At 41.4% G+C, this 25,957-nt stretch overlaps 1 protein-coding gene across 1 annotated transcript in view; it reads right to left on the bottom strand.

Moving 5' to 3' along the window:
* The window catches only part of ACO1 (aconitase 1), a 65,337-nt gene that overhangs the window by 14,893 nt on the left and 24,487 nt on the right, over positions 1 to 25,957 (bottom strand). The window contains exons 2-14 of the mRNA XM_060609536.3: positions 25,833 to 25,951; positions 24,607 to 24,775; positions 23,425 to 23,562; positions 16,460 to 16,529; positions 16,150 to 16,333; positions 15,554 to 15,693; positions 11,650 to 11,821; positions 8,407 to 8,507; positions 7,356 to 7,472; positions 6,069 to 6,228; positions 3,995 to 4,130; positions 2,348 to 2,432; positions 1,415 to 1,571 (exon numbers count right to left, since the gene is read on the bottom strand). Of these exons, the coding sequence (XP_060465519.1) occupies positions 1,415 to 1,571; positions 2,348 to 2,432; positions 3,995 to 4,130; positions 6,069 to 6,228; positions 7,356 to 7,472; positions 8,407 to 8,507; positions 11,650 to 11,821; positions 15,554 to 15,693; positions 16,150 to 16,333; positions 16,460 to 16,529; positions 23,425 to 23,562; positions 24,607 to 24,775; positions 25,833 to 25,929 (1,726 nt within the window). The 5' untranslated portion in view covers positions 25,930 to 25,951. The remainder of the gene's footprint in view (positions 1 to 1,414; positions 1,572 to 2,347; positions 2,433 to 3,994; positions 4,131 to 6,068; positions 6,229 to 7,355; positions 7,473 to 8,406; positions 8,508 to 11,649; positions 11,822 to 15,553; positions 15,694 to 16,149; positions 16,334 to 16,459; positions 16,530 to 23,424; positions 23,563 to 24,606; positions 24,776 to 25,832; positions 25,952 to 25,957) is intronic.

The following is a 25,957-nucleotide window of genomic DNA, read 5'->3' as shown; positions in this document are numbered from 1 at the left end:
TATATTTTGTTGATGCGTTTACACTGAAGTCACAGCCAGCAACACGATAACTCTTGCCTGAACTAAGTCTACCTCCCACGAGGCACACCCCAGCCTTCTCGGGCTTTACGTATACTAGACAGCACTTCGGCACTACGCTTGGGGACTATTTTTAAAAGTGCAATCACCAAAACCACAAAAATGTGGGAAAACATGGCACTACACAGAGCATGAACAGGATACTTGCTGACAGTAGGAGTGCTGAAACAAGAAGGTGGAACCCTGCCTAGTTTGGATGCAGCTGAGAACACGCTCGTTGAGTGACTCAAAGCTGTCACCCCTCTGTGCGTGTCTGCAAATGACCTTGGAGGCAAGGTGAGTATTGATTTGGGGGTTAAAATACATTTTGGTGAATAAGCAAATCTGCAATATCAAATCTACCATATAATGAGGATCAATTATAGCTCTAGTTTTGATTTCCAAAAAGTTAATTTAAGGGGCACTGTTTTCACATTATTTAATCTACTCAGAACAGATTGGGGAAGGCACAGCAAAACCACCAGAGGAAAGGAAACACAGCATCATTTGTCCGAATTTGGGGAAGGTGAACTGTGTGAGATGTGTTTCCACAGAGTATATGTTAAAACAGTGCCTATCGTTAGATAAAAGCAGGAGCTAGAAAGAGAAGAACTAGGGAAGAAGCCAGAATAGCATGCTCTCTATGCCTTTTTGTATTTCTTTCCTTTTAAAATTTTTGTTTTATTTTTTATTTTTTTAAATTATTTTTTAATGTTATGTTTTTTGAGAGACAGAGTGCGAGCAGGGGAGGGGCAGAGAGAAAGGGAGACACCGAATCTGAAGCAGGCTCCAGGCTTCCAGCTGTCAGCACAGAGCCCGACAGGGGCTTAACCTCACGAATTGCGAGATCATGACTTGAGCCGAAGTCGGATGCTCAACTGACTGAGCCACCCAGGAGCCCTTTTTTTTTTTTTTTTTTTAAAGTTTTATTTATCTATTTATTTTGAGAGGTAGACAGAGAGGGAGAGTGAATGAGCAGAAGAAGGGCAGAGAGAGAGACGGAGAGAGAGAAAATCCTAAGCAGGCTCTGCAGTGTTAGCACGGAGCCCGTGTGTAACTCATGAACCCGAGATCTTGACCTGAGCCAAAATCAAAAGTTGGCTGCTTAACCGACTGAGCCACCCAGGTGCCCCTTATTTCTTTCCTTTTGTTATCTCTGTCCTTCAGTTAATTCTTGTGTATTTCAGGTAGGTCTTCCCTGTGTGTGAGGGAATAAAGAAAAGACTCCTTCTCATCTTTGTTAGTTCTTTGCCTCATTAATTATTAATGAAAGCAGTTATTTTCCTCCAATAAGATTTTCAGATTCACTGGGAAAAAAATCAAACAAACAAATGTAACCACACAAACGAAATCTTACCCAGTGGCTCTTTCTCAAAGTTGATCCTGATGGTTCCAGCGATTGCATATGCTATCACTAAGGGCGGAGAGGCTAAGTAGTTGGCCCGGGTATTGGGGTGGACTCGACCTTCAAAATTCCTGTTCCCAGATAGTACTCCAACAGCTACAAGGTCTCCCTGTGTCCGGCAAGAGAAAAATCAGTTCACGCAGAGAAGAGGTTGCCTGGACTTTTTGTCTCAGACCACCTGCTAAAGTTTCCCATCAATGGAGGAGGCTCCTTAAACCCTTCTTTCACTTGGTCCCCTGGGTGCGGGGAAAAGAACATGCACGGCTGTCCCTGGGGAGACACTCTGGGTCAAAAGACACAGAGAGACATGGTTTCTGGTCATGAGAAACTCCCAGGTCAGTCAGAAGGCAGCATCCTGGTTACTTTGCCGCCTGGGGCCTGAGAACAGGAGGGAAAGTCTGTAACAGCTGAAAGCTCAAGGAAGCCACACTGACCTATGTTTGCAAAGCAAACCAAATAGTGTTTCTCAAAGCTACAGAATTTACAGAACAAAAATCAAACCAATGCAACTTAGTTTTGATTTGTTTGCATGGAGCCCTGACTCCGAGCCAGTTTTCAGATTACCAGGAACACACAGTTCTGGAGCTGTCTGCAGTCAACACCAGCACCGACCGGGCACTTGTGTGCCGGCACCACTCAAAGTCCGGCATGTCCATTATCACCTCCGTGCTCGCAGCACGTACTATTATCATCTTCAATTTACGGCTGAGAAATGTGCCGCACAAGGTAGACAGCTGGTAAGGCTGGCTTGCCCCCGAAGACCGTACGTGCAACGGCATCCATTCCCTGCTTCCCCGGACCTTCCTGAGACGACCGGCATTTTGGTCGCACATCTTATGAAAGGAGACAACAACTCTGAAGCCCCACAGGCTCCTCTGCACTTACCTGGGTGATGGCGTCTACCACAGCTTCGGGTAAGGGCCCACTATTGCCAATGCAGGTCATGCAACCGTAGCCGACCACATCAAACCTAGGTGCCGGGAGAGAAGCACGGGTGTGCAATGATTCTCAGCAAGCCTCTCTGCCAATGACAGGTCTAGAGACTACTGATTTAAGGAGAACAGCAGCACATGGAGTAAGTTTAGCACTGTCTCTAGAAAGCTTTCATTCTCAGGAGCATTTTATTTACAAAAAAATTTTTTTTTAACGTTTATTTATTTTTGAGACAGGGAGAGACAGCATGAATGGGGGAGGGTCAGAGAGAGAGGGAGACACAGAATGTGAAGCAGGCTCCAGGCTCTGAGCTGTCAGCACAGAGCTTGATGCGGGGCTTGAACTTACGGACCGCGAGATCATGACCTGAGCCAAAGTCGGATGGTTAACTGACTGAGCCACCCAGGCGCCCCTCTCAGGAGCATTTTAAAGGTGTTTTTGTTTTTGTTTTAATCTTAAGCACAATCTAACCCCCCAACACGGGGCTCGAACATGACCCCAAGATTAAGAGTCAACATGCGACTGACCAACCAGGTAGAGCGTTTTAATATACTATTCATCCATTCGAGATCATTGAATTAAAGTCTTTTTTGAGGGGCTCCTGGGGGGCTCAGTTGGTCGAGCATCTGACTCTTGATTTCAGCTCAGGTCACACGATCTCACAGTTTATGGCATCATGCCCCATGTTAGGCTCTGTGCTGACATCACAGAGCTTCCTCGGGATTCCTTGTTGCTCTCTCTCCCCCCGCCCCCTGCTTGCTCTTTCTTTCTCTCTCAAATAAATAAAACTAAGATAAAATAAATTCTTTTTCGAGTAAATTGTAAAAAGGAGTTCAACTGAATGATCTAGACTTTTTTTAAAAAAATGTTTGTTTTTGAGAGAGAGAGAGAGAGAGAGAGAGACAGAGCATGAGTGGGGGAGGGGCAGAGAGAGAGGGAGACACACAATCTGAAGCAGGCTCCAGGCTCTGAGCTGTCAGCACAGACCCTGACATGGGGTTCAAAACCATGAACCATGAGAGAATGATCTAGATTTTTTAAAAGTTGAAATCACATATGCCATTTAATTTCTGTATTTACTACTCTGTATAATCCCAAGGACTTTGACTTTAATGAGATACATGGATAAAATCTTTCTTATCCAAATTAGGAACAGTGGGCAAACTGGAGGAATTGTATTTGGTAACAAATGACTAGTTTACACCAAGGAATTAAAACATTTTTAGTCCTGGTAATTAAGTATTTTCATACCTAAGGGCAGTCTCTCAGGTGCAGAGCCAATGTTAGCCCACAGCATACCTCTGTCAATTGAGAAATGGCAGCCTCTCCTCTAGAAGGATGCAGTGTCATAGCAAAGCCACAGGCTTGATTTCAGTCCTGCTTTGCCCTTATAGGCACCCTTGTATGATGAACAACCAGCACAAGTGTCCACACGAGGGCCCTACTCTGTTGGAATGTAAGGGCTGAAGTCTACTCACCATCTGACAAGACTAATTAGATACCATCAGATAGGCTGACGTGTGTTACAAGGTGACACTGTAAGATACACGTGGAACAAAATACAACAAAAGCAACGTGTAAAAGAAAATTCTTCCTCACCCAAGCTGTGACAGGTAAGGCATGACACCACTTTCTCTCAGGTAGTAGGTGACCACACCGCTTCCAGGAGACAGGCTAGTTTTGATGTAAGGCTTCACGTGCAGACCGGCATTCACAGCTTTCTTTGCTAACAATCCTGTGAAATAGTGAACACCAACATCGGGTAGGGTGGCCACCTAGCCTAGCTGCCAGGGACAGTTCAGCAAGGAGACTGGTCCTTCCGTCTGCATTTCCTGCCACCGCCTGACAAAGCCCCATTCATGGTGCTTTCTAGTTCTGCTGCCTAGCAGAAATCAAAAGCTCACTGGCCCAAAGTCATTTACACGTATGCAGTAAACTCAAAATTAGTCATGAAAACGAAGAAAGAGATGGGCTTTTTTTTTTTTTTAAAGAAGTAAACTTAAAAACTTTCAGGAATATATTACAGAATAAGTTTTTAACTTTTGGAGGGAAAGCAATCCTTCTAATTACGTTTTATTTGGATGAAAATTATAATTGGAAGGGCCCTCTTTAAAGGGATATGAATTGTGTACTGGTAGGTGAGGAATACAGTCTAGAGTAAAAATCTAGTCCTCAGATTTTTTTTTTTTTTAAAGCAGAAAATCACCAGCTCTAGGCCCCTGGATTTTTGGCAAGTAACAGAGACCATTACTGGGGCACTGGGTGCTTTCTTAGGAACATCTCATAGAATTTGGAAAGAAATGAGGAGTGGGGGTCAAAAGACACAAAAAGCTACAGACAAGTGGTGACTTGTCTTAAGGAAATTTGTTCGATCCAGACAACAAAGGCTTAGGTGTCAAGAGAAGAATTCTTGGACAAAGGTTTTCCTTACGTACTTGTGCACTTTAAAAAGAAAGAACTCTGTGATGACCTTGGTCTTTGGACACAACAGGAACTCTTGGGAATGATAAAAAACAACTGGAAACTAAAGAGCTTTCCTTTTTTTAAAAAAAAAAAAAAAGTTTTATTATTTTTAAAAATTTACATCCAAATTAGTTAGCATATAGTGCAACAATGATTTCAGGAGTGCAACAATGATTTCAACTCCTCCAGTAACCCTGAGTTTGTTCTCCATATTTATGAGTCTCTTCTGTTTTGTCCCCCTCCTTGTTTTTATATTATTTTTGCTTCCCTTCCCTTATGTTCATCTGTTTTGTCTCTTAAAGTCCTCATATGAGTGAAGTCATATGATATTTGTCTTTCTCTAATTTCACTTAGCATAATACCCTCCAGTTCCATCCACGTAGTCACAAATGGCAAGACTTCATTTTTTGATTGCTGAGTAATACTCCATTGTGTATATAAACCGTATCTTCTTTATCCATTCATCCATCAGTGGACATTTGGGCTCTTTCCATACTTTGGCTATTGTTGAGAGTGCTGCTATAAACATTGGGGTGCATGTGTCCCCTCGAAACAGCACACCTGTATCCCTTGGACAAATACCTAATAGTGCAATTGCTGGGTCGTAGGGTAGTTCTATTTTTAGTTTTCTGAGGAACCTCCATACTGTTTTCCAGAGTGGCTACACCAGCTTGCATTCCCACTAAAGAGCCTTCTATTAATTAAACTCTGTATGTCACTATTAACTGCTTAACCAGAATTGCCTAACAGACCAGGAAGTTTTATCAACCAGTGCCCTGTGCCCTAAGTCAGATGCACCTGACAGCACTTCAAAGACAGACGAAGTCTACTGTATGAAAAGGCCCAATAGGGGTTTTACAGAGAATAGTCTGTGATATTGATATGAAAACAGGTTTTGTTTTTGTTTTTCCTTCTAGAATCTAACACAAGATTCTAAGCTTTACCAAAAATTCATCTTTTTTTTTTTTTTTTGGCTTTCTTCTACTTATTTTCTGTGTTAATCCTAAAGACTAGTATGCATTATGTATTCTACTTTAAATACTTGGCTTTGGACACTAGTTACTGTGTAAACACTTTTGGGCCAATAAATCTCTGCCTTGGTAAAAGACAATGTTTGGACATGTAGAACTGTTAAGCCCCTGGGTCGTGTCTTGAAAGATTTCCACCCACACGTCCACAGGACCATGGGGACCAATTCAAATGCACTCACCTGCCCCCAACATCACCGATGGATTACTGGTGTTTGTGCAGCTAGTAATGGCAGCAATGACCACGGAACCATGAGTGAGGGTGAATTCACTATTATTATATATAAATGTCTTATGGTCATTATGATGGTCCAGAGCAACCTGGAATCCTTTAAACCCTTGCTATGGGGAGAGAGAGAAAAAAAAAAAAAAAAGAAGTTCTAAGTTTCCATCATATTAGAATCAGTGGCCTTGGTTCCTATCCATTAAACTCTACAATAATGTCATTGAGTTAATCAGACGAACTTGAAACTAAATTTGTAGCTTTAGCATTTCCATTTTTGAGATGAGAAGGAAGTAAATATTAATAGGACTTCAAAGTAGATCAAGATTCAGAAATTATGACTGCCTTTTATAAATATTTAAAAACAATAAAGAGAACTTTAATTTTTCTCTAGCATTTCAGAGTTCACTAGCTGACATACTTATGTTTTGTTAAAAATTGCTTTTAAAATTATGGTTACCAAAGTATTTCTTTTTCTTCTAAAGTGAGAACTTTTCACTGTGTGTATATATATATACATTTTGGTCAGATTCAACTAATCATGATCAATAAGGCAAATAAAGTACAGCTGAACATTTGGTTTAATGCTGGTGGCTCAAGGATAAAACCCACCACATACCGTAATCATCATGTGGGGAGATGTTCATTGAAAATCTGCATACAAGATGTTATGCTGGGTACTTTGTGGGATACAAAGGTGATTCTGACACAAATCCTATACTCAAAACATACAGTCCAACAAGGGACATCCAATAAGGGAAATGTAAAGGACCAGCAATGTAGGTTTAAGAACATGGATGCCATCTCAGACCAAGTGCCAGAAGTTCAAATGATGACTTTCTGCTATGGGATGTGAGGCCATGCTATGGAGGGGCTGATAGATTAGGACATGCACAGAGGGTGAAGACGGATGCATGTGGGTGGAGGCAGGGCATGAACAAGAAGTAAAATGGCCAGAAAAGCTTGGGCAAGTCGAGTAGACAGTGTCGTGAGAGTCATATGAAAAGCAGATATGCTTTTAAAAAGGCGGGATGAGTTGTGTTCACAGGTGGTCAAGTGCTCTTAGGAAGTTGTGTGGCTCTTGGCTAATGGGAGAGGCACTGAGGACTTCAGGATGGAGAAGGAACGCCCTCAGAGTCAGGCTTCAGGAAGCTTCCTCATTAGAGGGTGAAAAGCAGCGTGGGCACTAAGAGATCGGGCACGGGGCAGGGTTGGGGAGACTTCCACCTGCCTTCCTGGACCCTACCTTGGCTCCAAGGCAGCTCTCAAAGTCCTTTTTCATGTCCGTCACAGCGACTTTGTCCTGAGGCCTTTTTGGTCCACTGCAGCAAGGCACAACTGTTCTCAAGTTCAATTCTACAACCTGTCCACCCAAAAGAGAAGGGACTCAGGCGCGGACGCTGTACCTCAGAGAAAACACTCCGGTTGTGTCAGACAATTTATAACACCACAGCTACAAAACCAAACAAACTAAACCACCACATTCATAAGCAAGGAGTCAATGTTCTTTTTAATACTTAAAGAATGAGTTTCCGAAGATCAAGATGGACACGTAAGTGGTGCGGGACAGGCGGGAAGACTTGTCACCTCTCAGGATGACCAGGGTGGGCGCTGTAGCTGCTGGCTGGCGTCTTTTATGCATCCACCTTTCCAAAGCAGCTCCTACACTCTTTTTAAGGCTTAGCTTAGTTTGAGATGGGTTTATTCTAAAATGATACATACACCATTGTGCTTTTTGCTAAAATGAATTGGTAGGATGCGGCCACTCAGTCATCAATGCCAGGAAATGGGCCTTGGTCTAAGTGCATATTTCCTTCACTCAGTGTACTATGAAACAAAACCAGGGGCCCGTATCCAGGTTACCCTCCGGGCTTTCTTGAAAAGAAAAATTGGGAATCGGTTTGCACCTGAGAAAATGAATGAAGAAAATGAATGGATAAATCAGAACTAATTGCTACACTTGACCTCCATTTCTTTTCCATCTATAATAACAATGAGCTTAGCCTTTAAACAGCCTTACTCCCTCTGGCAAAGGCCTTCTTCAAAGGTTTTCCACCTTAGAGGAGTAAATGGGTAGGTCAGAAAGGGGGCGCACACTCAGCCTAATGGAAGAAGTTATTTTATGTTTACAATTCCTTATCTTTTTGATTTTTTTCAGCCTTTTAACATGTTCTTCTGTGATGACTTGGCAGTGACTAATATCCTACAAGTACACCTCCTAAGAAAAAAACACACACGACTGAAATCACAGGCTCAAGGAAGAGGAAACACACACTTGGTGAAAGGTGCTCTCATACCTGGGCAAACTCTGGGTCTTGAGAGAGGTTACTGAAATCCCGAAACATTCCTACAGCTTGAAGATACTTTTTCATTTGCTTTACTTTTTCTTCATCACGACCTAAGTGGGCATTTTAAGAAATAACAAGTAACAGGTGTTAATATTTCCTGGTGAAACTAAAGCCTCCGCCAGCAATTAGAGAAGTCAGGTGCAACACACACACACACACACACACACACACACACACACACACACACACCCCTCCCCCAAAAGCTTTGCTTCGATTTCAACATTCAGTCTAACGTTTTGACTCTCTGGGTGATGCTGCTGTTTATCAGGGGCCATGAACTGATCTGGACTATGTGCTGAAGAAGATTCTAGTCCTATCTGTAAGTACTCTCCTCTCTTTGGTCACTGTCCTTCATTCAGAGGACCTAAGGCTTAGTTAACTGTTAAAGCACACCGAAGCCTCTGCCTTCAAGTGACCAGACTCAGCACTCCACATTATTCTTGTGAAAATAGCAATCCTCTCAAGCTGCCACCAGCTCTGAGCACTTCGTGTCTGCCCAGCACTATGTGCTAAACATTTTAAATGTATCATCTCCATCTCTAATGAGACAAGTTCTAGATAAGGAAATAGTGGCTCAAGACTCCAAAGTCCCAAGTCTTAACTCCTAATGGAATATGACCCTCAATGCTCGGCTGTATCTTTTTTTCTTTTCTTTTTTTTTTTAACATTTTATTTTCAAGTAATCTCTACACCCAACATGGGGCTCCAACTTACAACCCCGAGATCAAGAGTCACATGCTCTACCGATGAGCCAGCCAGGTGCCTCTCTGCTGTTTTATCTAGATCCTGACTGTAGATGACAATATTCACGGAGCAATACCCAATGGGCACACATTCCACTCATTTCTCTGACAGTTAAGTAAGACTGTTTGAAAGCTTGATTCTTGGACCATGACAGATGAGCCTGTTTATTTGCCTGTTTGTTTTAGCTGGATTGTAAAAGTTACCCGCTTTCAGCCTGGACCTCTTAAAAGATGGCTGAGCTTCATTAATGTATGTATCTATCACGTTTGGTACAACCCAGCCATCCTCTTCCGAAGATGCACAGAAGAAAATTCTCTTAGCTTTCAGCGTGAGAAAGGGCTCTACTTCTCTGAAGCAGTATGTTTGTTTCAATGCACTAGATGTGGCAAATTTGGTGCCAGATCACTAAGCAGCTTGGTGGCCACCTCTACAGCCACAGAAATGAATCTGATCTCTGGGTGTATTTTGCAGCTTTCCCCTCTTTTTCCTCCCCGTCAACCCTCCCCTTCTCTCGGTCAATTCCCTCAACCATTTCTTCTGTTCTTTTATTTCTACCTCTTTTTCACTTCAACTTTTTGGGGAGTAAGGGAGATCTCAATCAATTTCAATACGGTTATATGTAATAAAAACATTTTAAAAAGACCACTTTTTATCACAATATTAACTACTTCCAGAGGGTTTTCCTCAGGACAATCAGGGAGAAGACCTGGATGAAACTTGAAGTCTGTAAACATCTCACAAACCCTCATGATGAGGTGTGTGTGCATTTGCCCCGTCCTTGCGTTTGCCTTTACCTTGACTAGCCTTTACCTTTGATGCCTGCTGTTCCTGATATCTCAAAAGGAACATCAGCCATTAGAACCTTTCAATAGTAAACACTGGATACTGATGAGAAGGCCCAAGTCTGTCTGTTCTTTTCTCCTTAATAACTCAGTTGTAATTTTAAAAGTCATTTGGGGGGTGCCTGGATGGCTCAGTCGGTTAAGGCGTCTGACTTCAGCTCAGGTCATGATCTCATGGTTTGTGGGTTCGAGCCCTGCATCGGGCTCTGTGCTGACAGCTCAGAGCCTGGAGTCTGCTTTGGATTCTGTGTCTCCTTCTCTCTCTGCCCCTCCCCGGCTCGTGCTCTCTCTGTCTCTCTCAAAAATAAACAAACACTAAAAAATGTTAAAAAAAAAAAAAAAAGCCATTTGGAAAACAAAAGGTCCCTTCCACCTCTGCCACATAGGATGAGCCATCAAAAATAAAATTGTTTCATGTGATCTTCTTGCTCAAAATGACCCGGTGGCTTCCTAGAACATTTAGAATTTAAAATAAATTTCTAACTGTCCACTATGGCCTGCAAGCCCCTGTGTGGATCTGGTCCCTGACCTCCCCTCCCATGGCCTTCACCCTGGGCTCCAGCCGCAAAGGCCCCCCCACTCTCTCGGCTGTTGTCTGAACACACGGAGACCGTCCTGTCTTGAGTTGCTGTACTTGGGTTCCTCTGTCTGGAAAATGCCTCCTCCACCACTTCCCACTGCTTGTCCCCCACTTCACTTAAGCATCTCTTCAAACTGCTTTCAGGAGCCCTGGCTGACCTTCCGATATATAAATTAGCACCCTTCAGCTACTTCAACCACCTCCCCTGCCTTCTTCCTCATTCTCTTATATACATATGTATGCATTTATTTATTTGTTCACGCCTGTCTCCCTCACTGGAATGGAAACTCCACCAGGGCAGAGACATTATGTTGGTCACTGCTGTATCTCTGACACCTAGATCAGATGTTGATAATGTGTTAAATAAATGACTGAATATTTTAAAAATAAATTTGAAAAATTAAAAAAAACCCAAAAAACCTTTCTCCAAGTTCAAGTCAAATCTCTAAACAAATACATACAGAGTCAAGAAACCGCCAACATTTCAAGATGCCCTCACATGCGGTCTTTCATTTTACCTTTGGGACAGCCCAGACAGAGATGTCCTGGAATGCTGTCCTGTTTGGAGCCTCAGCTTTGGATTCTAGCTCCATTACTTATTGGCTTTGGATATATACCCTACATCTCTCTCTGATCCTCAGTCTTCTCTCCGATTAGTTTAATGAACTCATCTATCAATCTACCCCAGATCTGTGAAGAGGGTGAGAGCAAATACATAGCAAGTGCCCAGCACACGACAGCTGTTCTCATTACTAAGATCCCTTGTTTCCTGTCAAATAACTAGAAGTAGAGACCAGCATGCATAACTTGGATTCCAGAACACCTGAGCTCTTTCTACTGGCCATACAGTGTCTGTCTCATATCTTCTGAAATCCCAACAACCATTCTGACTCTACAGAGAAAAGGAGAAACACCATAAGTCTGACCCTGTGCACTCCAAGGGACAGAGGCATAAGGCAGTTCTCCAATCCCCAGAGTTCTATGAAACTTTACGAAGGGCTTCTGCCTTCGCGGTTCTGCACTTACCTGTCTGCACCAGGTACTTGATACTAACTTCATCAACTGGGAAAAACGCAGCAGTCGCCCCGTACTCTGGACACATGTTCGCAATAGTAGCTCGGTCGGCAATGGACAATTGGGCTACTCCCGGCCCGAAGAATTCGACAAATTTGCCCACTACCCCAACCTGACGCAGGTGCTAGGCAGCAAAACAATAGAAAAGTCTGAGACTTGACAGCCCACATTTAAAATGCAGAACTAGCTCCTTACAATTCTTATAAACTAGCCTGGTACGTAAACACAAACAATGAAGTGGCCCAACACATTTTTGATTACTCTAAGAAATAAAATTTAAAAAGTAATGTTAACTATATACAGTGTGGAATCTTGGATTGAATCCTGGAACAGAAAAGGGTCATTACTGAAAACACTGGTGAAGTTACTTGTTTCATTAGCAGTGTTGGACCCACATTCTTCATTTTGATTTCATGTACCGCGGTTATGTGAGATGTTAACATCTGGGGCAGTTGGAAGAAAGGTAACAGAAACTCCCTGTATTCTTTACATCAACTCTCCTGTAAGTCTAAATGATGTCTACATTGAAAACTATAGCAAGCTTATGAAAGAGATTGAAGAAGACACAAAAAAATGGAAAAATATTCCATGCTCCTGGATAGGAAGAACAGATATTGTTAAAATGTCAATACTACCCAAAGCAATCTACATATTCAATGTAATCCCTATCAAAATAACACCAGCATTCTTCACAGAGCTAGAACAAACAATCCTAAAGTTTGTATGGAACTAGAAAAGACCCCGAATAGCCAAAGCAATCTTGAAAAAGAAAACCAAAGCTGGAGGCATCAAAATCCCAGACTTCAAGTTGTATTACAAAGCTGTAATCAAGACAGTATGGTACTGGCACAAAAACAGACACTCAGATCAATGGAACAGAATAGAGAACCCAGAAATGGACCCACAAACCTATGGCCAACTAATCTTTGACAAAGCAGGAAAGACAGTCTCTTTAGCAAGTGGTGCTGGGAAAATTGGACAGCGACATGCAAAAGAATGAACCTGGACCACTTTCTTACACCATTCACAAAAATAAACTCAAAATGGATGAAAGACCTAAACGTAAGACAGGAAGCCATCAAAATCCTCGAGGAGAAAGCAGGCAAAAACCTCTGTGACCCTGGCTGCAGCAACTTCTTACTCAACACGTCTCCAGAGGCAAGGGGAACAAAAGCAAAAATGAACTATTGGGACCTCATCAAAATAAAAAGCTTCTGTACAGTGAAGGAAACAATCAGCAAAACTAAAAGGCAACCGACAGAATGGGAGAAGATACTTGCAAATGACATATTAGATAAAGGGTTAGTATCCAAAATCCATAAAGAACTTATCAAAATCAACACCCAAAAAACAAATAATCCAGTGAAGAAATGGGCAAGAGACATGAATAGACAGTTTTCCAAAGAAGACATCCAGATGGCCAAATGACACATGAAAAAATGCTCAGCATCACTCATCATCAGGGAAATACAAATCAAAACCACAATGAGATACCACCTCATACCTGTCAGAATGGCTAACATTAACTCAGGCAACAACAGATGTTGGTGAGGATGTGGAGAGAAAGGATCTCTTTTGCATTGTTGGTGGGAATGCAAACTGTGCAGCCACTCTGGAAAACAGTGTGGAGGTTCCTCAAAAAATTAAAAATAGAACTACCCTACGACCCAGCAATTGCCCTACTAGGCATTTATCCACGGGATACAGGTGTGTTGTTTCGAGGGGACACATGAACCCCAATGTTTATAGCAGCGCTATCAACAATAGCCAAAGTATGGAAAGAGCCCAAATGCCCACTGATAGATGAATGGATAAAGGTGATGTGGTGTATATATATATATGTATATATATATATATATATATATATACATACATACATACATACATACACAATGGAGTATTACTCAGCAATCAAAAAGAATGAAGTCTTGCCATTTGTGACTACATGGATGGAACTAGAGGGTATTATGCTAAGTGAAATTAGTCCGAGAAAGACAAATATCATATGACTTCACGCATATAAGGATTTTAAGACACAGAACAGATGAACACAAGGAAAGGGAAGCAAAAAATAATATAAAGACAGGGAGGGAGACAAAACATATGAGACGCTTAAATATGGAGAACAACCAGAGGGTTACTGGAGGGGTTTTTTTGGGGGGGGAGGGGTTAAATGGGTAAGGGGCGTTGAGGAATCTACTCCTGAAATCACTGTTGCACTATATGCTAGCTAACTTGGATGTAAATTTAAAAAATAATTAAAGGGGCGCCTGGGTGGCTGAGTCGGTTAAGCGGCCAACTTCAGCTCAGGTCATGATCTCGCGGTCTGTGAGTTCGAGCCCCGCGTCGGGCTCTGTGCTGACAGCTCAGAGCCTGGAGCCTGTTTCAGATTCTGTGTCTCCCTCTCTCTGACCCTCCCCTGTTCATGCTCTGTCTCTCTCTGTCTCAAAAATAAAATAAACGTTAAAAAAAAAAAATTAAAAAAAAAAAAAAATAAAAAATAATTAAATAAAAAAATAAAATGACATCAAAATAATTATTATAAAAAGAAAAGAAAAGAAAAAGTTAACGCCCAAATCACAAATATCAACATTAATAAAAGTTTTCTAAAATGAGAAGGGCTTTTTCTCTCTAAGGAGATCACTGGAAGTGCTAAAAATTAAATAAATTCTTTCAACCTAAACGGTCTTGCACTAGTTTAAGCGGATAGATAAATGGATTATTTTCAAGGGTATAATGAACAAATTTCCTGAACAGAGGTACAAGTCAAATGTAACCAAAAGATCTAGACAGTCTGACTCCCATATATTTTCCATACACGCCATCAGCCAGGGCTGGGGCCTCAGTGACTGACGTGGCCCTGCACGAAGCCAGTTTCATGAACTGTGTGGACAACCGTCAGGCTCTTTTGGTTATGTGGGATTCTGCCAAATTCTGTGGGCAAGACCTACATTATTCTACATTTAAAGAATAATGCACAGACTTCTCAAAAAAGCTACAGGGTTCAAATAAACGTGATTCCAAATTCCATAAAGATTAAAGAGAAACATCTTTGGCCTTTAACAGGATAGTGGCCATCCCTAACACTCCAAGCCTCCAAACTGTACAACCAGAAAAAAATGTCTGTGATAATAAAAAACCATCACTTTTCCAATAATCTTTCAAAATGAAACGGCCTTCTTCTTGCAAAGCAAGCAAATCACCAAAAAAAAAAAAAAAACCAAACATTATTTCTTGCAAAAGCTAAGGAAAAAGAAAAAAAAAAAAAGGAGTATTTCCAGCTTGGAGAAACATCTGTTGTAATTTAGAATACATAGAAGGGAATTAAACAAGTTAGACATTAAAGTCATAGGAGCAGTTTGCTATTTACATATAAAGAAGAACCATGTGAGAAAATGTAGTCACAGTATAAACACATGCTTGGGAATGAGTCTTGGAACGTTAGGATAGCCATTATTTCTAAGAATGTGGAGGATGGCTTTAGCCATAAATATCCCATTTTATCTCATAAAAAGTATACATACAGAGAGGGCTCTGAAGCAAAGGTGGCAAAATGTTACCAACTGTTAGTTCTGGGTGGTGGTGCATGCCAATGTCATTTCAACTTCTGTGTGTCTGAACTATTTCACAATTTCAAAGTACCCTTTTAAAGAAAAGGATCCATGCAGCCATGGAAGAGTAAAATGAACATAATTATCTAAAACTTAACAAAGAACCCTCTCCTCATCTCATCTCTTTTTAAAAATCATCAACATACTGTTTCCTAGTGCACAGAGAAACCAAGATGGATGCCAGCCTGTATTTCCTCCCGTCACTGTGACTGCCCAAGACCATGGAAGAGGGGGCAAGTTGTTACCTTGGTAATGGTGAGCACAATGTCAGTGGATGTCACCAGAGGGTGGGGATTTCCCATCAGCCTGTAGCCGATCACCTGGGGAAGCACCATACTGATTGGCTGACCCAGCATGACTGCCTCTGCTTCGATACCACCCACTCCTGCAAGGAAGGCAGGGCAGAAGAATGCTTTCAGCATGCCTTAGTATATCCCTCAGGCATAATTCAACCCCATTACAATGTCTTCCTAGTGTAGATTTGGATCCTGTAATGAGTAGTTATCTTTTTCTATTTCCCTCTACAGAATTTTTATAAGCACTTCTCAGAGTGTGGTCCCCAAAACAGCAGTATCACAATCCCTTTGGTTCTATACCAACTGGAAAGTGGGGTTCTGGAGTCTCCATTTTTAACAAACAGCTCCAGTTCGTTCTTCCAAACATTATTATTGAGTACCTGTGAGGTGGAAATCCAGCAGTAAATAAAGCAGACAAAAACGTCTCTCTGATATGTGTGGTCACACAAAGTCGTGCTACTGGGATGTTATAACGGGATCAGTGTGAATTAGGCTACACACTACAGAACAGCGTGTGTGGAAGAGGAACCTGGAACAATACTCACCCCAGCCGAGAACTCCCAAACCATCAATCATGGTAGTGTGCGAATCCGTGCCCACAAGGCTGTCCGGGTAATAAAAGCCATCGTGATCAAATACCACTCTTGCCAAATACTCCAGATTTACCTGGTGGATGATTCCTGAGCCAGGGGGTATAATCCGCATGTTGCGAAAAGCCTGAGAACCCCACTAGGAAGGACCGGAAAGAACGCAATGAGTATCCGATGCACTTCCATGCAGCCCAGCTCCTTGGTACCTCCCCCTCGTACCCGCGTTTATAAACAACCAGCCAATGGAAGCAAACTCCGCCCATACCTTTAAAAATTCAAACCGTTCTCTATTTCTTTCAAATTCCAGGTCTTGATTCTTCTGTAAACTGTCTGCCCTGTCAGAGAGAAAAGCTGAATGTACAAATTTTAAGGCTTAAAATGTTACCGGTCAGACTTCTCAGTGATAAAGAAACCAACTGGCAATTTCATCTGTGGCCTTGCTGGGTGATACCGATTGTGTTTATTTACATGGGAAACGAGAGGTAATCAGAAAAAGTAAAAAGAGTAATTATTATTTGGTTCAAGTGATCTCTATAATACCTTTAAACATGGTGAGTAACAAACATTAAGTGAATTCAAGTTATAGCTAGTCTAGTCACACAGCCTGACTTTTAGGAACAGTGTCTGGACATTTATGACGACAACAGCAGCTTAGAGATTTAAAGAACCTTGGTCTCTGTACTTCGTCCTGCCTGACTTTGTTATGACACCTCTCTGAGGTGAGCCTGGTCCGGGCTGGCATTTTCATCTGTTTATGTTGGGAGACAGCGAAACAGCGATGCCAGGAGGCACAGGCCTTTATAAAATCAGTCTCCTAGCTCCCAGAGAGGTTTCTGAGGAGGATGGTGCCACCCAAGAGTATCTATAAAGCACAGATTATATGCTGGAGTTTACTCAAAGTCATTCAGTCCAATAGGAAAGACACAGGCAGAGCAGGGAATCAAGAAGCTCTTCCAGGATTTTTATAATCAAATTACATACGTCTTGAGTCAAAGTAGAACAACTCATAGTTACAACTTCGCAGGTTTGAGCACAGAAGGCACTCATAAACTGTATATCATGGATTGAGTGAACCCAGGAAAGGGCGGTAAAATTAATAGCTAAGACCCAAGTCAGACTTCATTCATTAATAGTAAACACCTACTGACTTTACTAGGAAGCCACCACTCTTCTAAACTTAAAATTTATGGGGCGCCTGGGTGGCTCAGTCGGTTAAGCGTCCGACTTTGGCTCAGGTCATGATCTCACGGTCCGTGAGTTCGAGCCCCGCATCAAGGCTCTGTGCTGACAGCTCAGAGCCTGGAGCCTGTTTCAGTCTGTGTCTCCCTCTCTCTCTGACCCTCCCCTGTTCATGCTCTGTCTCTCCCTGTCTCAAAAATAAATAAAATGTTAAAAAAAAAAAATTTTAAACTTAAAATTTATTTTCGCAGTCTCCACAGTCTAACCCTTTGAGTTAGATGGATCAGCCACATCTTTCAAAAGAGGAAACTGAGACCAGAGAAGTTAAGAAACTTGCTCAAGACCACACAGCTAGTAAATGGTGGAGCTGGAAATGAACTGGCGGCCTCTGAATCCCTACGCCACGCGGCCTTCCTGGAGTGGTAGAGACTGCAGCAGCAGTGGTGGTAGTGGTCAGCACCACCACCACCACAATCGTAGTAACAGCAGGAGCCAAAGTGCAGAAAGGTTAGCTAAATTGTCCAAGGCCAGACATCGGACACTTGCAGAGCCATCATCTGAGCCCAGGTCTGACGGCCTTGGGGCCTCTCCCCTAACCGCCGTGCTCTACTTCTCCTCCACCCTCTTCCTCACTCATTCGTGATCCACAGAGCCCATCCTTGCCACTCGCTGGGAATACGAGCATGCAACAGCGGCCAATGCACTGCCCACTTGGTGCCCAGAGCCTGGTGAGCGATACAGAGAAACAACCAGGCAATTATGGGAGTGTGACCATCATGCCATGATACAGGAAGTACAGAGTGCCAGGGGAACACTCAGATAGGGTCACACACTCAGACTGGGGGTCGGGAATGCCTTCGAGAGGAAGATGACACCGATCCAGTCTGAAGGATGAAGAAGAGTCAGCCAGATAAAGATAGGTAGGTGCTCCTTGGGAAGAAAAGGGCTGCAAGCACTCAGCATTTACTCAGTTTACACATTTACACACTCAGTTACGACACTGACTTCTTTCTCCTGATGTGAATATTCTCCAAGGTTAAGTGTCAGTTGCTTTAAGGGAATCAATTCCTGAGGGTGCTTTAGAGCAGGGGTCCACAAACTCCGTGGGCCAAATCCAGCCCAGTGTCTGTACAGGTTTTGCCCTGAAGCAAGCAATAATTTTTACATTTTTAAAGGTTGAAAACAAAAGGATATGTGAGTAGAAACAGTGTGTAGGCAGCAAAACCTAAAATATTTACTACTGGCCCTTTACAAAAAAAGGTGATCCCTGATGTACTGTATGAATGTCTGTGAGTGTGTGTATGCATGAGAGAAAAGCAGAAGGTAGAAATAGAGAAAGGAGATGGTGATGTAGGGGAACGAGGCAGGACAAGTGTGCTACCCCTGGAAGGACAGAGCCTCTGGATCCTCTGGATCAGTACAGCTACTCCTTTAGGCACTCGTTTCCACCTTCTTACCAGTACACTGAGGGCTCCATCCCTCTGACTCCCACCTGTCTCTTCAGGTCCGGGTCCACATTTCCAATGTATCCCAGGCATCTATCTGCATCAGGAACACCTCAGGCACCACATACTCAACGGGTCACACCCTAACACATGAGCTTGCTTCCTGAACCTCATCCCCGTCCCCATCTGTCTGTATCATCTAGCGACTGACTTCCCCTCCTGCTACTTAGTATCTACAACTATCCAAGCATTTACTCCAGAAAAGGCCTAACTGGCTCCTCTGTCAGTCTCTTCAACCTACCTTTATACCGTTGCCAGCATCCATTTTCTAAAACATAGATTATCATGACCCTTCTTGAACCTGCCAATGGCCTCCCATTTCTCAGTAAAGTACAAATCTCTTCCCTAAATAAAACACAAAAGTTCTTCAAGGGCGTCTGAGTGGCTCAGTTAGCTAAATGTCTGACTCTTGGTTTTGGCTCAGGTCATTATCTCACAGTTCGTGAGTTTGAGCCCCGCATCCGGCTCTGTGCCGACAGCCCGGAGCTGGCTTGGGATGCGTTCGCTATCTCTCTCTCTCTCTCTCTCTGTTTCCTTCCCTGGCTTGCTCTCTCTCTCAATAAATAAATAAACATTAAAAAGAAAATTTAAAAAAAATGAAGTTTTTCAGTGTAACCTCAAATTTCCTCGTTTAAAAAACTTTTATTTATTTATTTGAAAGACTGAGAGAGAGCAGAGGAAGGGCAGAGAGAGAGAGAGAGAGAGAGAGAGAGAGAGAGAATCCCTAGCAGGCTCCACACTGTCAGCACACGGCCCGATGAGGGGCTGGAACCCACTAACTGTGAGATCATGACCTGGGCCAAAATTAAGAGTAAGGACACTTAAATTACTGAGCCACCCAGCCACCTCTCAAACTTCCTTTATAAGCCCTCTTCTATCGCCTGGCTCAAACTTTAACTTCAGCCATGCTGAAGCCCTCATGTTCTCCCAAACCTCACTTCCCTCATGCCTTTGCACCCTCTATTCTCTCCTGTATTCTCTCTGTGCCTTTTCCAGCTCTTCCCTCCCTGGTCCGCACCCTGGATCAAGTGATACCGCTGGCCGAACCCTCCAGACTCCCTGTGTGGCCCTGTGTCTGGTGCCCGTGGCTCTTCTACTTGGAGCACTTGTAGACACCCAGTCAGGGTTCCACCCCCTCATGCCTCCAGCAGCGGAAGGACAACAGAGCCTCTCACAGCAGAAGCAGGGTTGGGAGGGGAACGTTCACCCCAGAGAATTCTGGAAACGACATATTCACAGGACAAGCAGAAGCCAGACATGCTCAGGCTGTTTTAAGATAGGTTAACTCTAGGTAAAAACCTATTTACTATTTAAAACAAAACTTTTTTTATTCTAACCTTGGCTCAATGAACACTTCTAGTTACTGGGATGAATGAACAGACCTAGAATTTGAATTTGAACTCAGAAGTTCCCTGAATTCACCAATCTACTGAGCTTTTAATAAAGTTTCTGAATATGACTAAAGAGGAAATTTCTCCCTAGTTATATAATTTGAATTCAGATTTGGACGTATATCAAAGTTTCTATTATGTTTAATGGTACTCCAGAAATTCACAAACTTATTTACAGAGTTATTTATAGTTATTTACAGAGGAGAGAGCTTCCACACTCATGAAATCTGGTCAGAAGTTGTTTTGATATTCTTGTTGGGATTTTAAAAAGAAAAGGTTATTTTTGAGGTAACTTTGAATGATTATTGTAATTTTACAATAATGAGTTAGCTAGACCCTCCATTCCTAAAAATGGTGTGTGGCCAATTATTATTATTCAAGCAAGGCAAAGAGCTCGGAAATATTTAAACGAGAACCTTTATCATCCCAGCACCCTGCCACAGTTTTTTGAGTTCATTTCTGGAAATAGCTGGAAATAAGCCCACAGCACACAGTTCCACAGAAGTTGAGACATATCACATTTAATTCCTTACAAAAATGAGGAAAGAGCCTGGGAGGTCAAATTGCAAAACCAAACTCAAGCAATAAAAACAAAACACCACCAATGAAAATACTTCTAACAGAAATGTTCTCTTTAATTACAAAAAAGAAAAAAAAAAGTGTTTGCCAGATTTGGATATCAATTTGGATCAAAGCTCCCCCCTGGACTTTGCTGTTTTTATAATAATGTTTTCAGTACTACGGTATAAATGTAAAGGGTCCATAAAAAATTGAAATCAGAGTTGATGGGTCTCAAGGAAAAAAAAAATCACAGTGAACTTGGTGATGACTCAGATTCATTAACTGCTTAATAATAGCCAGGAGCTCTTTGAATTTTCAGTCAAAAGACTTCAGACATTAAAACAATTACAATTCTATCTCCACCAGTACTTTCCCCTTGCAGGCAGTGAAATAAAGGTAAATTATCAACATCAGTGAGAATCTTCAAGAAAGATAAAGTTGCCAATGATTTTGCGAGGCTACTTTTATAACTTCTGAAGTGGGGTGTTAGGAAATATCCTTACCCTCAAATAGAGTAACATTCTATCCATGTACTTCTTATTCTTCCCTTTGACACCAAACTATTAAATTGAGCTCATGTGATTCACGGAGGGAAAAAAAGAAAAGACAAATTGCCTAAGGATGAGTTTAGAGTCCAAAGGAAAGGGAACAGCTGCCGAATCTCCAGTCTGTTCCAAGAACCATCAATTCAGGGGACAAAGCCGATGTCTTTTTATCCTGAATTTATCTGGCTTGGATATTGACATTAACTTGAGAATGACCAGCTACTACAGTTCCCTTGAGGCTGTATGGAACCCACTTAAGTCCCCAAGGAAGCAAATAAAGTTTTCTCTCTCTTTGAGTGGTTTGTTTCCTATCTTAAGTGACTTTTTAATTTAAAAACAATAGCTTCCGGGGCTCCTGGTGGCTCAGTTAGTTAAGTGTCTGACTTGAGCTCAGGTCGTGATCTCGTGGTTTGTGGGTTTGAACCCCACGTCGGGCTCTGTGCTGTCACCATGGAACCTGCTTTGGATCCTCTGTCTCTCTCTCTGCCCCTCCCCTGCTCACGCTCTGCCTCTAAAAATAAAAATAATAAATAAACCAAACCAATAGCTTCTTATTGTGAAAATGAAGAACAGTTACAATCCCAGAGATAAATCATCTAGCAGTTTGGCATCTCTTTTTCCAATCTTTTAATCTCTGTATAGTTCTTCATCTAGCTGAAATCACGCTATACAAGCAATTTATATTTGGCTCATTGAGCTAAGACACGAGCATGTTCCAAGTGTTATTAAACGCTTTATAATTGTAACAGCAAATGTTACCTAATAATTTACTTCAAGGACATACCTTAATTTAATCATTCTCCTTTGTTGGACGTTTAGGATGCTTCTAGGTTTTCACTATTAAAAATCATGCTTTAATGAACACTATGTAGTCATTAAGCTATTTCTGAATTTCAGGTATCTGTGAAGGATATGCTCAGAAGTGGAAATTCCAGGATGAAAGGTATGGTGATTTCTAATAATCTTAATACACGCTGCCTTCATCATTTCTAATTCAGTGTGATCAGCAGCACATAAAAGTGTCTCCCTCATGACACCTTTATAATTAATGTTTATTTTCTAATCTTTACTGATAGGAGAAAATGGTATCTCAAGGATTTAATCTACTTTTTTATTACTTGTAAAGTTGAAAAGGATTTATGTCGTGTTTACCATTTGTTTTTCCTTTTATTATGAAACATCCACTTTCCTTTACCCATTTATCTGCTGGGTTTTACGATTTTTTAATGGATTATACACAAGGTTTATATATTAAAGATATTAGCCCTTTGTTGTATTTGTTGCAAATATTTTAAAGATATTTACCGTTAACTTTGAAGCCATTAAATCTATAGTTCCTTGTTTGCTTCATTTACTGCTTTTAAATTTAGAAAGATCTTTCTCATCAAGACATATACATACTTATATTTCTTTTAAAGTTTTTGATGATTTAATTTAAAAAATATTAGTGCTTTAATTCATAGGACCTGCTCTATCAAGTAACTAATTTTCCCAGCATTGAATGTGGTATAGTTCTTTCTTCTGCACTCATAGTTGATGATAACTATATTTAGTTATTCTTCTAGGTTAAGATATCAGGCTTTTAGCAGTACCTGGTTGCCCTGCTTGTATCCAAACCCTGGCTGTATAATCTTGCACTTACTTTTACAACAGATGGAGTATACTTCCCACTACAGAGTTAGGGCTTGACTGTGTGTCTTGCTTTGATTAATATTATTGCAAATAGACAGCATTCTAATCTGCCAGCCCTAATCTAAGCCTCAAGAGATATTGTGGGTTCCCACTTGCCCTCTTGAGCCTCTGTGATCACCAGGTGCTTTCTCCTTCAGCCTGGGCCCCAAAAGAAGTGAATAGAAAAAAACCCACACATAGTAACCCCCCACCCCCCACCCCCAAAATCTTCACTGGAAAATCTGTATTAAGTTTGAGTTTTTCTGAATACATATTTTAAAGATTTTCTTCTTTTGTTTACTTACACACACAAAGAAGACTTGATCTCCAAGATTCTGCACAAAACAGAAAACCCAAGTATTCATCCTAATCTCTCACCTTCTGTTGAAATCAACCTGGATGGAGTGATCAATTACAAGATCAGCAGGACAAACAGGGTTTATTTTCTCTGGATCTCCTCCTAACTTTTTCACAGCATCGCGCATTGCCGCAAAGTCAACCACAGCTGGCACACCCCTAAGAAAAGAGAGAATTAAACAGAAAACAAAACTGTTAAACAAGTATACTTAGATTTTTCACCTTTTGCCTCCAGTGACAATACTGGCTACGAGACAAACTCATCAGTGGGGCTAACAATAGATGCCTTAGAAAAGTGGAAGTTTCTAAACACACTTCCTTGAGCAGAAATTGGTAGTAAGTGCCATGACTGAGTGGTATCTCTACATGCAATTTTGCATTAAAGTTAACAACACATACGGTCTGTGGTAAACAACACAATAGAGACTGTGGTAAAATGTGCACTTAACACTGGGGCTGTTACTGCCATGGCTGATTCCCATTCACGTTGGGGGGGTGGGTGACAAAGGCCTATAGAAGATACACGGATTTCACCTCCAACCTCCAACCTCCAACCAAATTTAAAGAAATGGATGTGATTCAGAGAAGAATGCTGTGAATCCTTCCTTTTTATTATTTTGAGTATAAAATTTGTCCTCTAGACTGTCCTTTGGTAAAGTAAAATTTCGTCTCTATAAGGAATAAAATAACATCACTTAAAAATGGAAAGGCAAGATCTCAGAAAACAGGCCATGATGGGGAATAAAGACTCCCAGGAATAGCAGGATGTGAACTGAGGTTTAAGGGCAACAGGTCAGGCCGTGTGAACTACAAGTCTCCCCTCAGGACACAGCATATTGATATTCTAAGGACAGCTGTTTCAAACCTGGCTATCTGGGTGACAGGATGTGAGGGAGAGAAGATTCCAAGATAGCCCTACTCCATGCTATTTCTTCCACTTTTTGTTAGTATACTTAAGGTTAGGATCTCCAAAAACAATGACCTTTGCCACTGGAAGAAGTGGAGTGACTACACATCCCACTTGTCGGAGACAATCTCTAGCTGTCCAGGATAACAGACCTCTTTCGTTTTCAAAAGTGTCTGGATAATGGGTGATAAATTATACAGTCATAGCATGTGTGCGTGTGTGTGTGTGATTCAAGCTTTCCTTAAAGGCTGGCAAGGGAGGCAGTGAACAGGGAAGTGAAGTGACATTAGGCTCACGTAAAGTCTTGCAGGATGACACGGGCAGGCTTAAACGGCACTTCTATGTTCTTATGCTGCATGACATTCCAATTTAGGATATTTTCAATGTCATTTTTCTTCACCAAAAATTGATCACAGTTCCGAATGGCTGCCTCCAGGAGAACTCTGATAGAAAATGGTAAGCGTTCTAGAAAAAAAGAAAAAAGTATAACAAAATAAACACAAGTCATGAGACACATTATTATAAGAGCTATTTTAAAGCCAGTCCCCATATAAACCTGATATGAAGCATCAGACTATTTTTCCAAAAGGGAAAGAGGGTAAATTTAAATTGATTTCAACAGTTCGATATGTAAGAATACTGAATGGGTTGAAGAGACATTCAGTAATAGAAAAAGTTAATTCTTTCACAATAAATGATTGCCTTACCTTGGATTCCATTAATAGTTTCTGTTAAGTCATCATGAAAGAAGTTAGCCTAGATATTTACCATATTATGTGCTGGCAAGTAACACACACACACACACACACACACACACACACACACACACACAGTAATATTTCTTATGAACACTAGTGTTCAAGAAATGAGAAAATAACTTCTTTACAACTAATGTAATTAAGACCAAAGTTTGGTCACATACACCTTTCAAAGGAAATATAAGCCCACATGCCATGCAGAATGGCTACTGGTAGTGGGTTCAAGGATACAACAACAGTTCAGAAGAAAAACTGTTTATTTATAAAAGAAATGTTCATTCCTGATCTATGAAAACTATTCACCAATATTATTTGGAAAAGACAAGAGTGCAAAGGTAGAAAAGCAGAGGATTTGGGATAAAAAAGACATGTTTTTGTCCTCTGCTCTTACCCACATTGTTGTTTCTTGATCATGTCATTGACCCTCTCTGGGTCTCAGCTTCCTCAGGACTTCTAACATTTTATAAACATGACCTCAAGGGGTTGTTAATGCAGACCAAATGATGTAATATATATGTATAAACCCTCTATATACTATAAAGTGTTATATAAATGTCACATGTATATAATCATTACTAACATAAAAATGAGCAACGTAAGAAAAGGTGTGTGAGTTTGTGTGCTTAATTCAAGACCATTCAGCCATTTCTGCTACTCCCTCCTTCAAATCTCCTAAAGGCTAATTAATTACATAGCTTAATTACTATGCAAACGAGACTCAAACTGCTGTCAGAACAATTAACATCATAGAGCCATGCACCTACCATATCTTGAATCCTTCAGTTTATTCAAATTGAAGAATTTCTTTCCTGGTTGTGCAGGATCTAAAGGCTCAACAAGGTGTGCAAATGGGTTGCTCATGATTCCTGAAGGCCACGTGTCCCTGAAA

This window comes from Panthera onca, chromosome D4, assembly GCF_046562875.1.
Source record: "Panthera onca isolate mPanOnc1 chromosome D4, mPanOnc1 haplotype 2, whole genome shotgun sequence".
NCBI lineage: Eukaryota > Metazoa > Chordata > Mammalia > Carnivora > Felidae > Panthera > Panthera onca.
The sequence above is the reverse complement of the archived record's forward strand: the minus strand, read 5'-3'. Positions and strand labels throughout refer to the sequence as shown.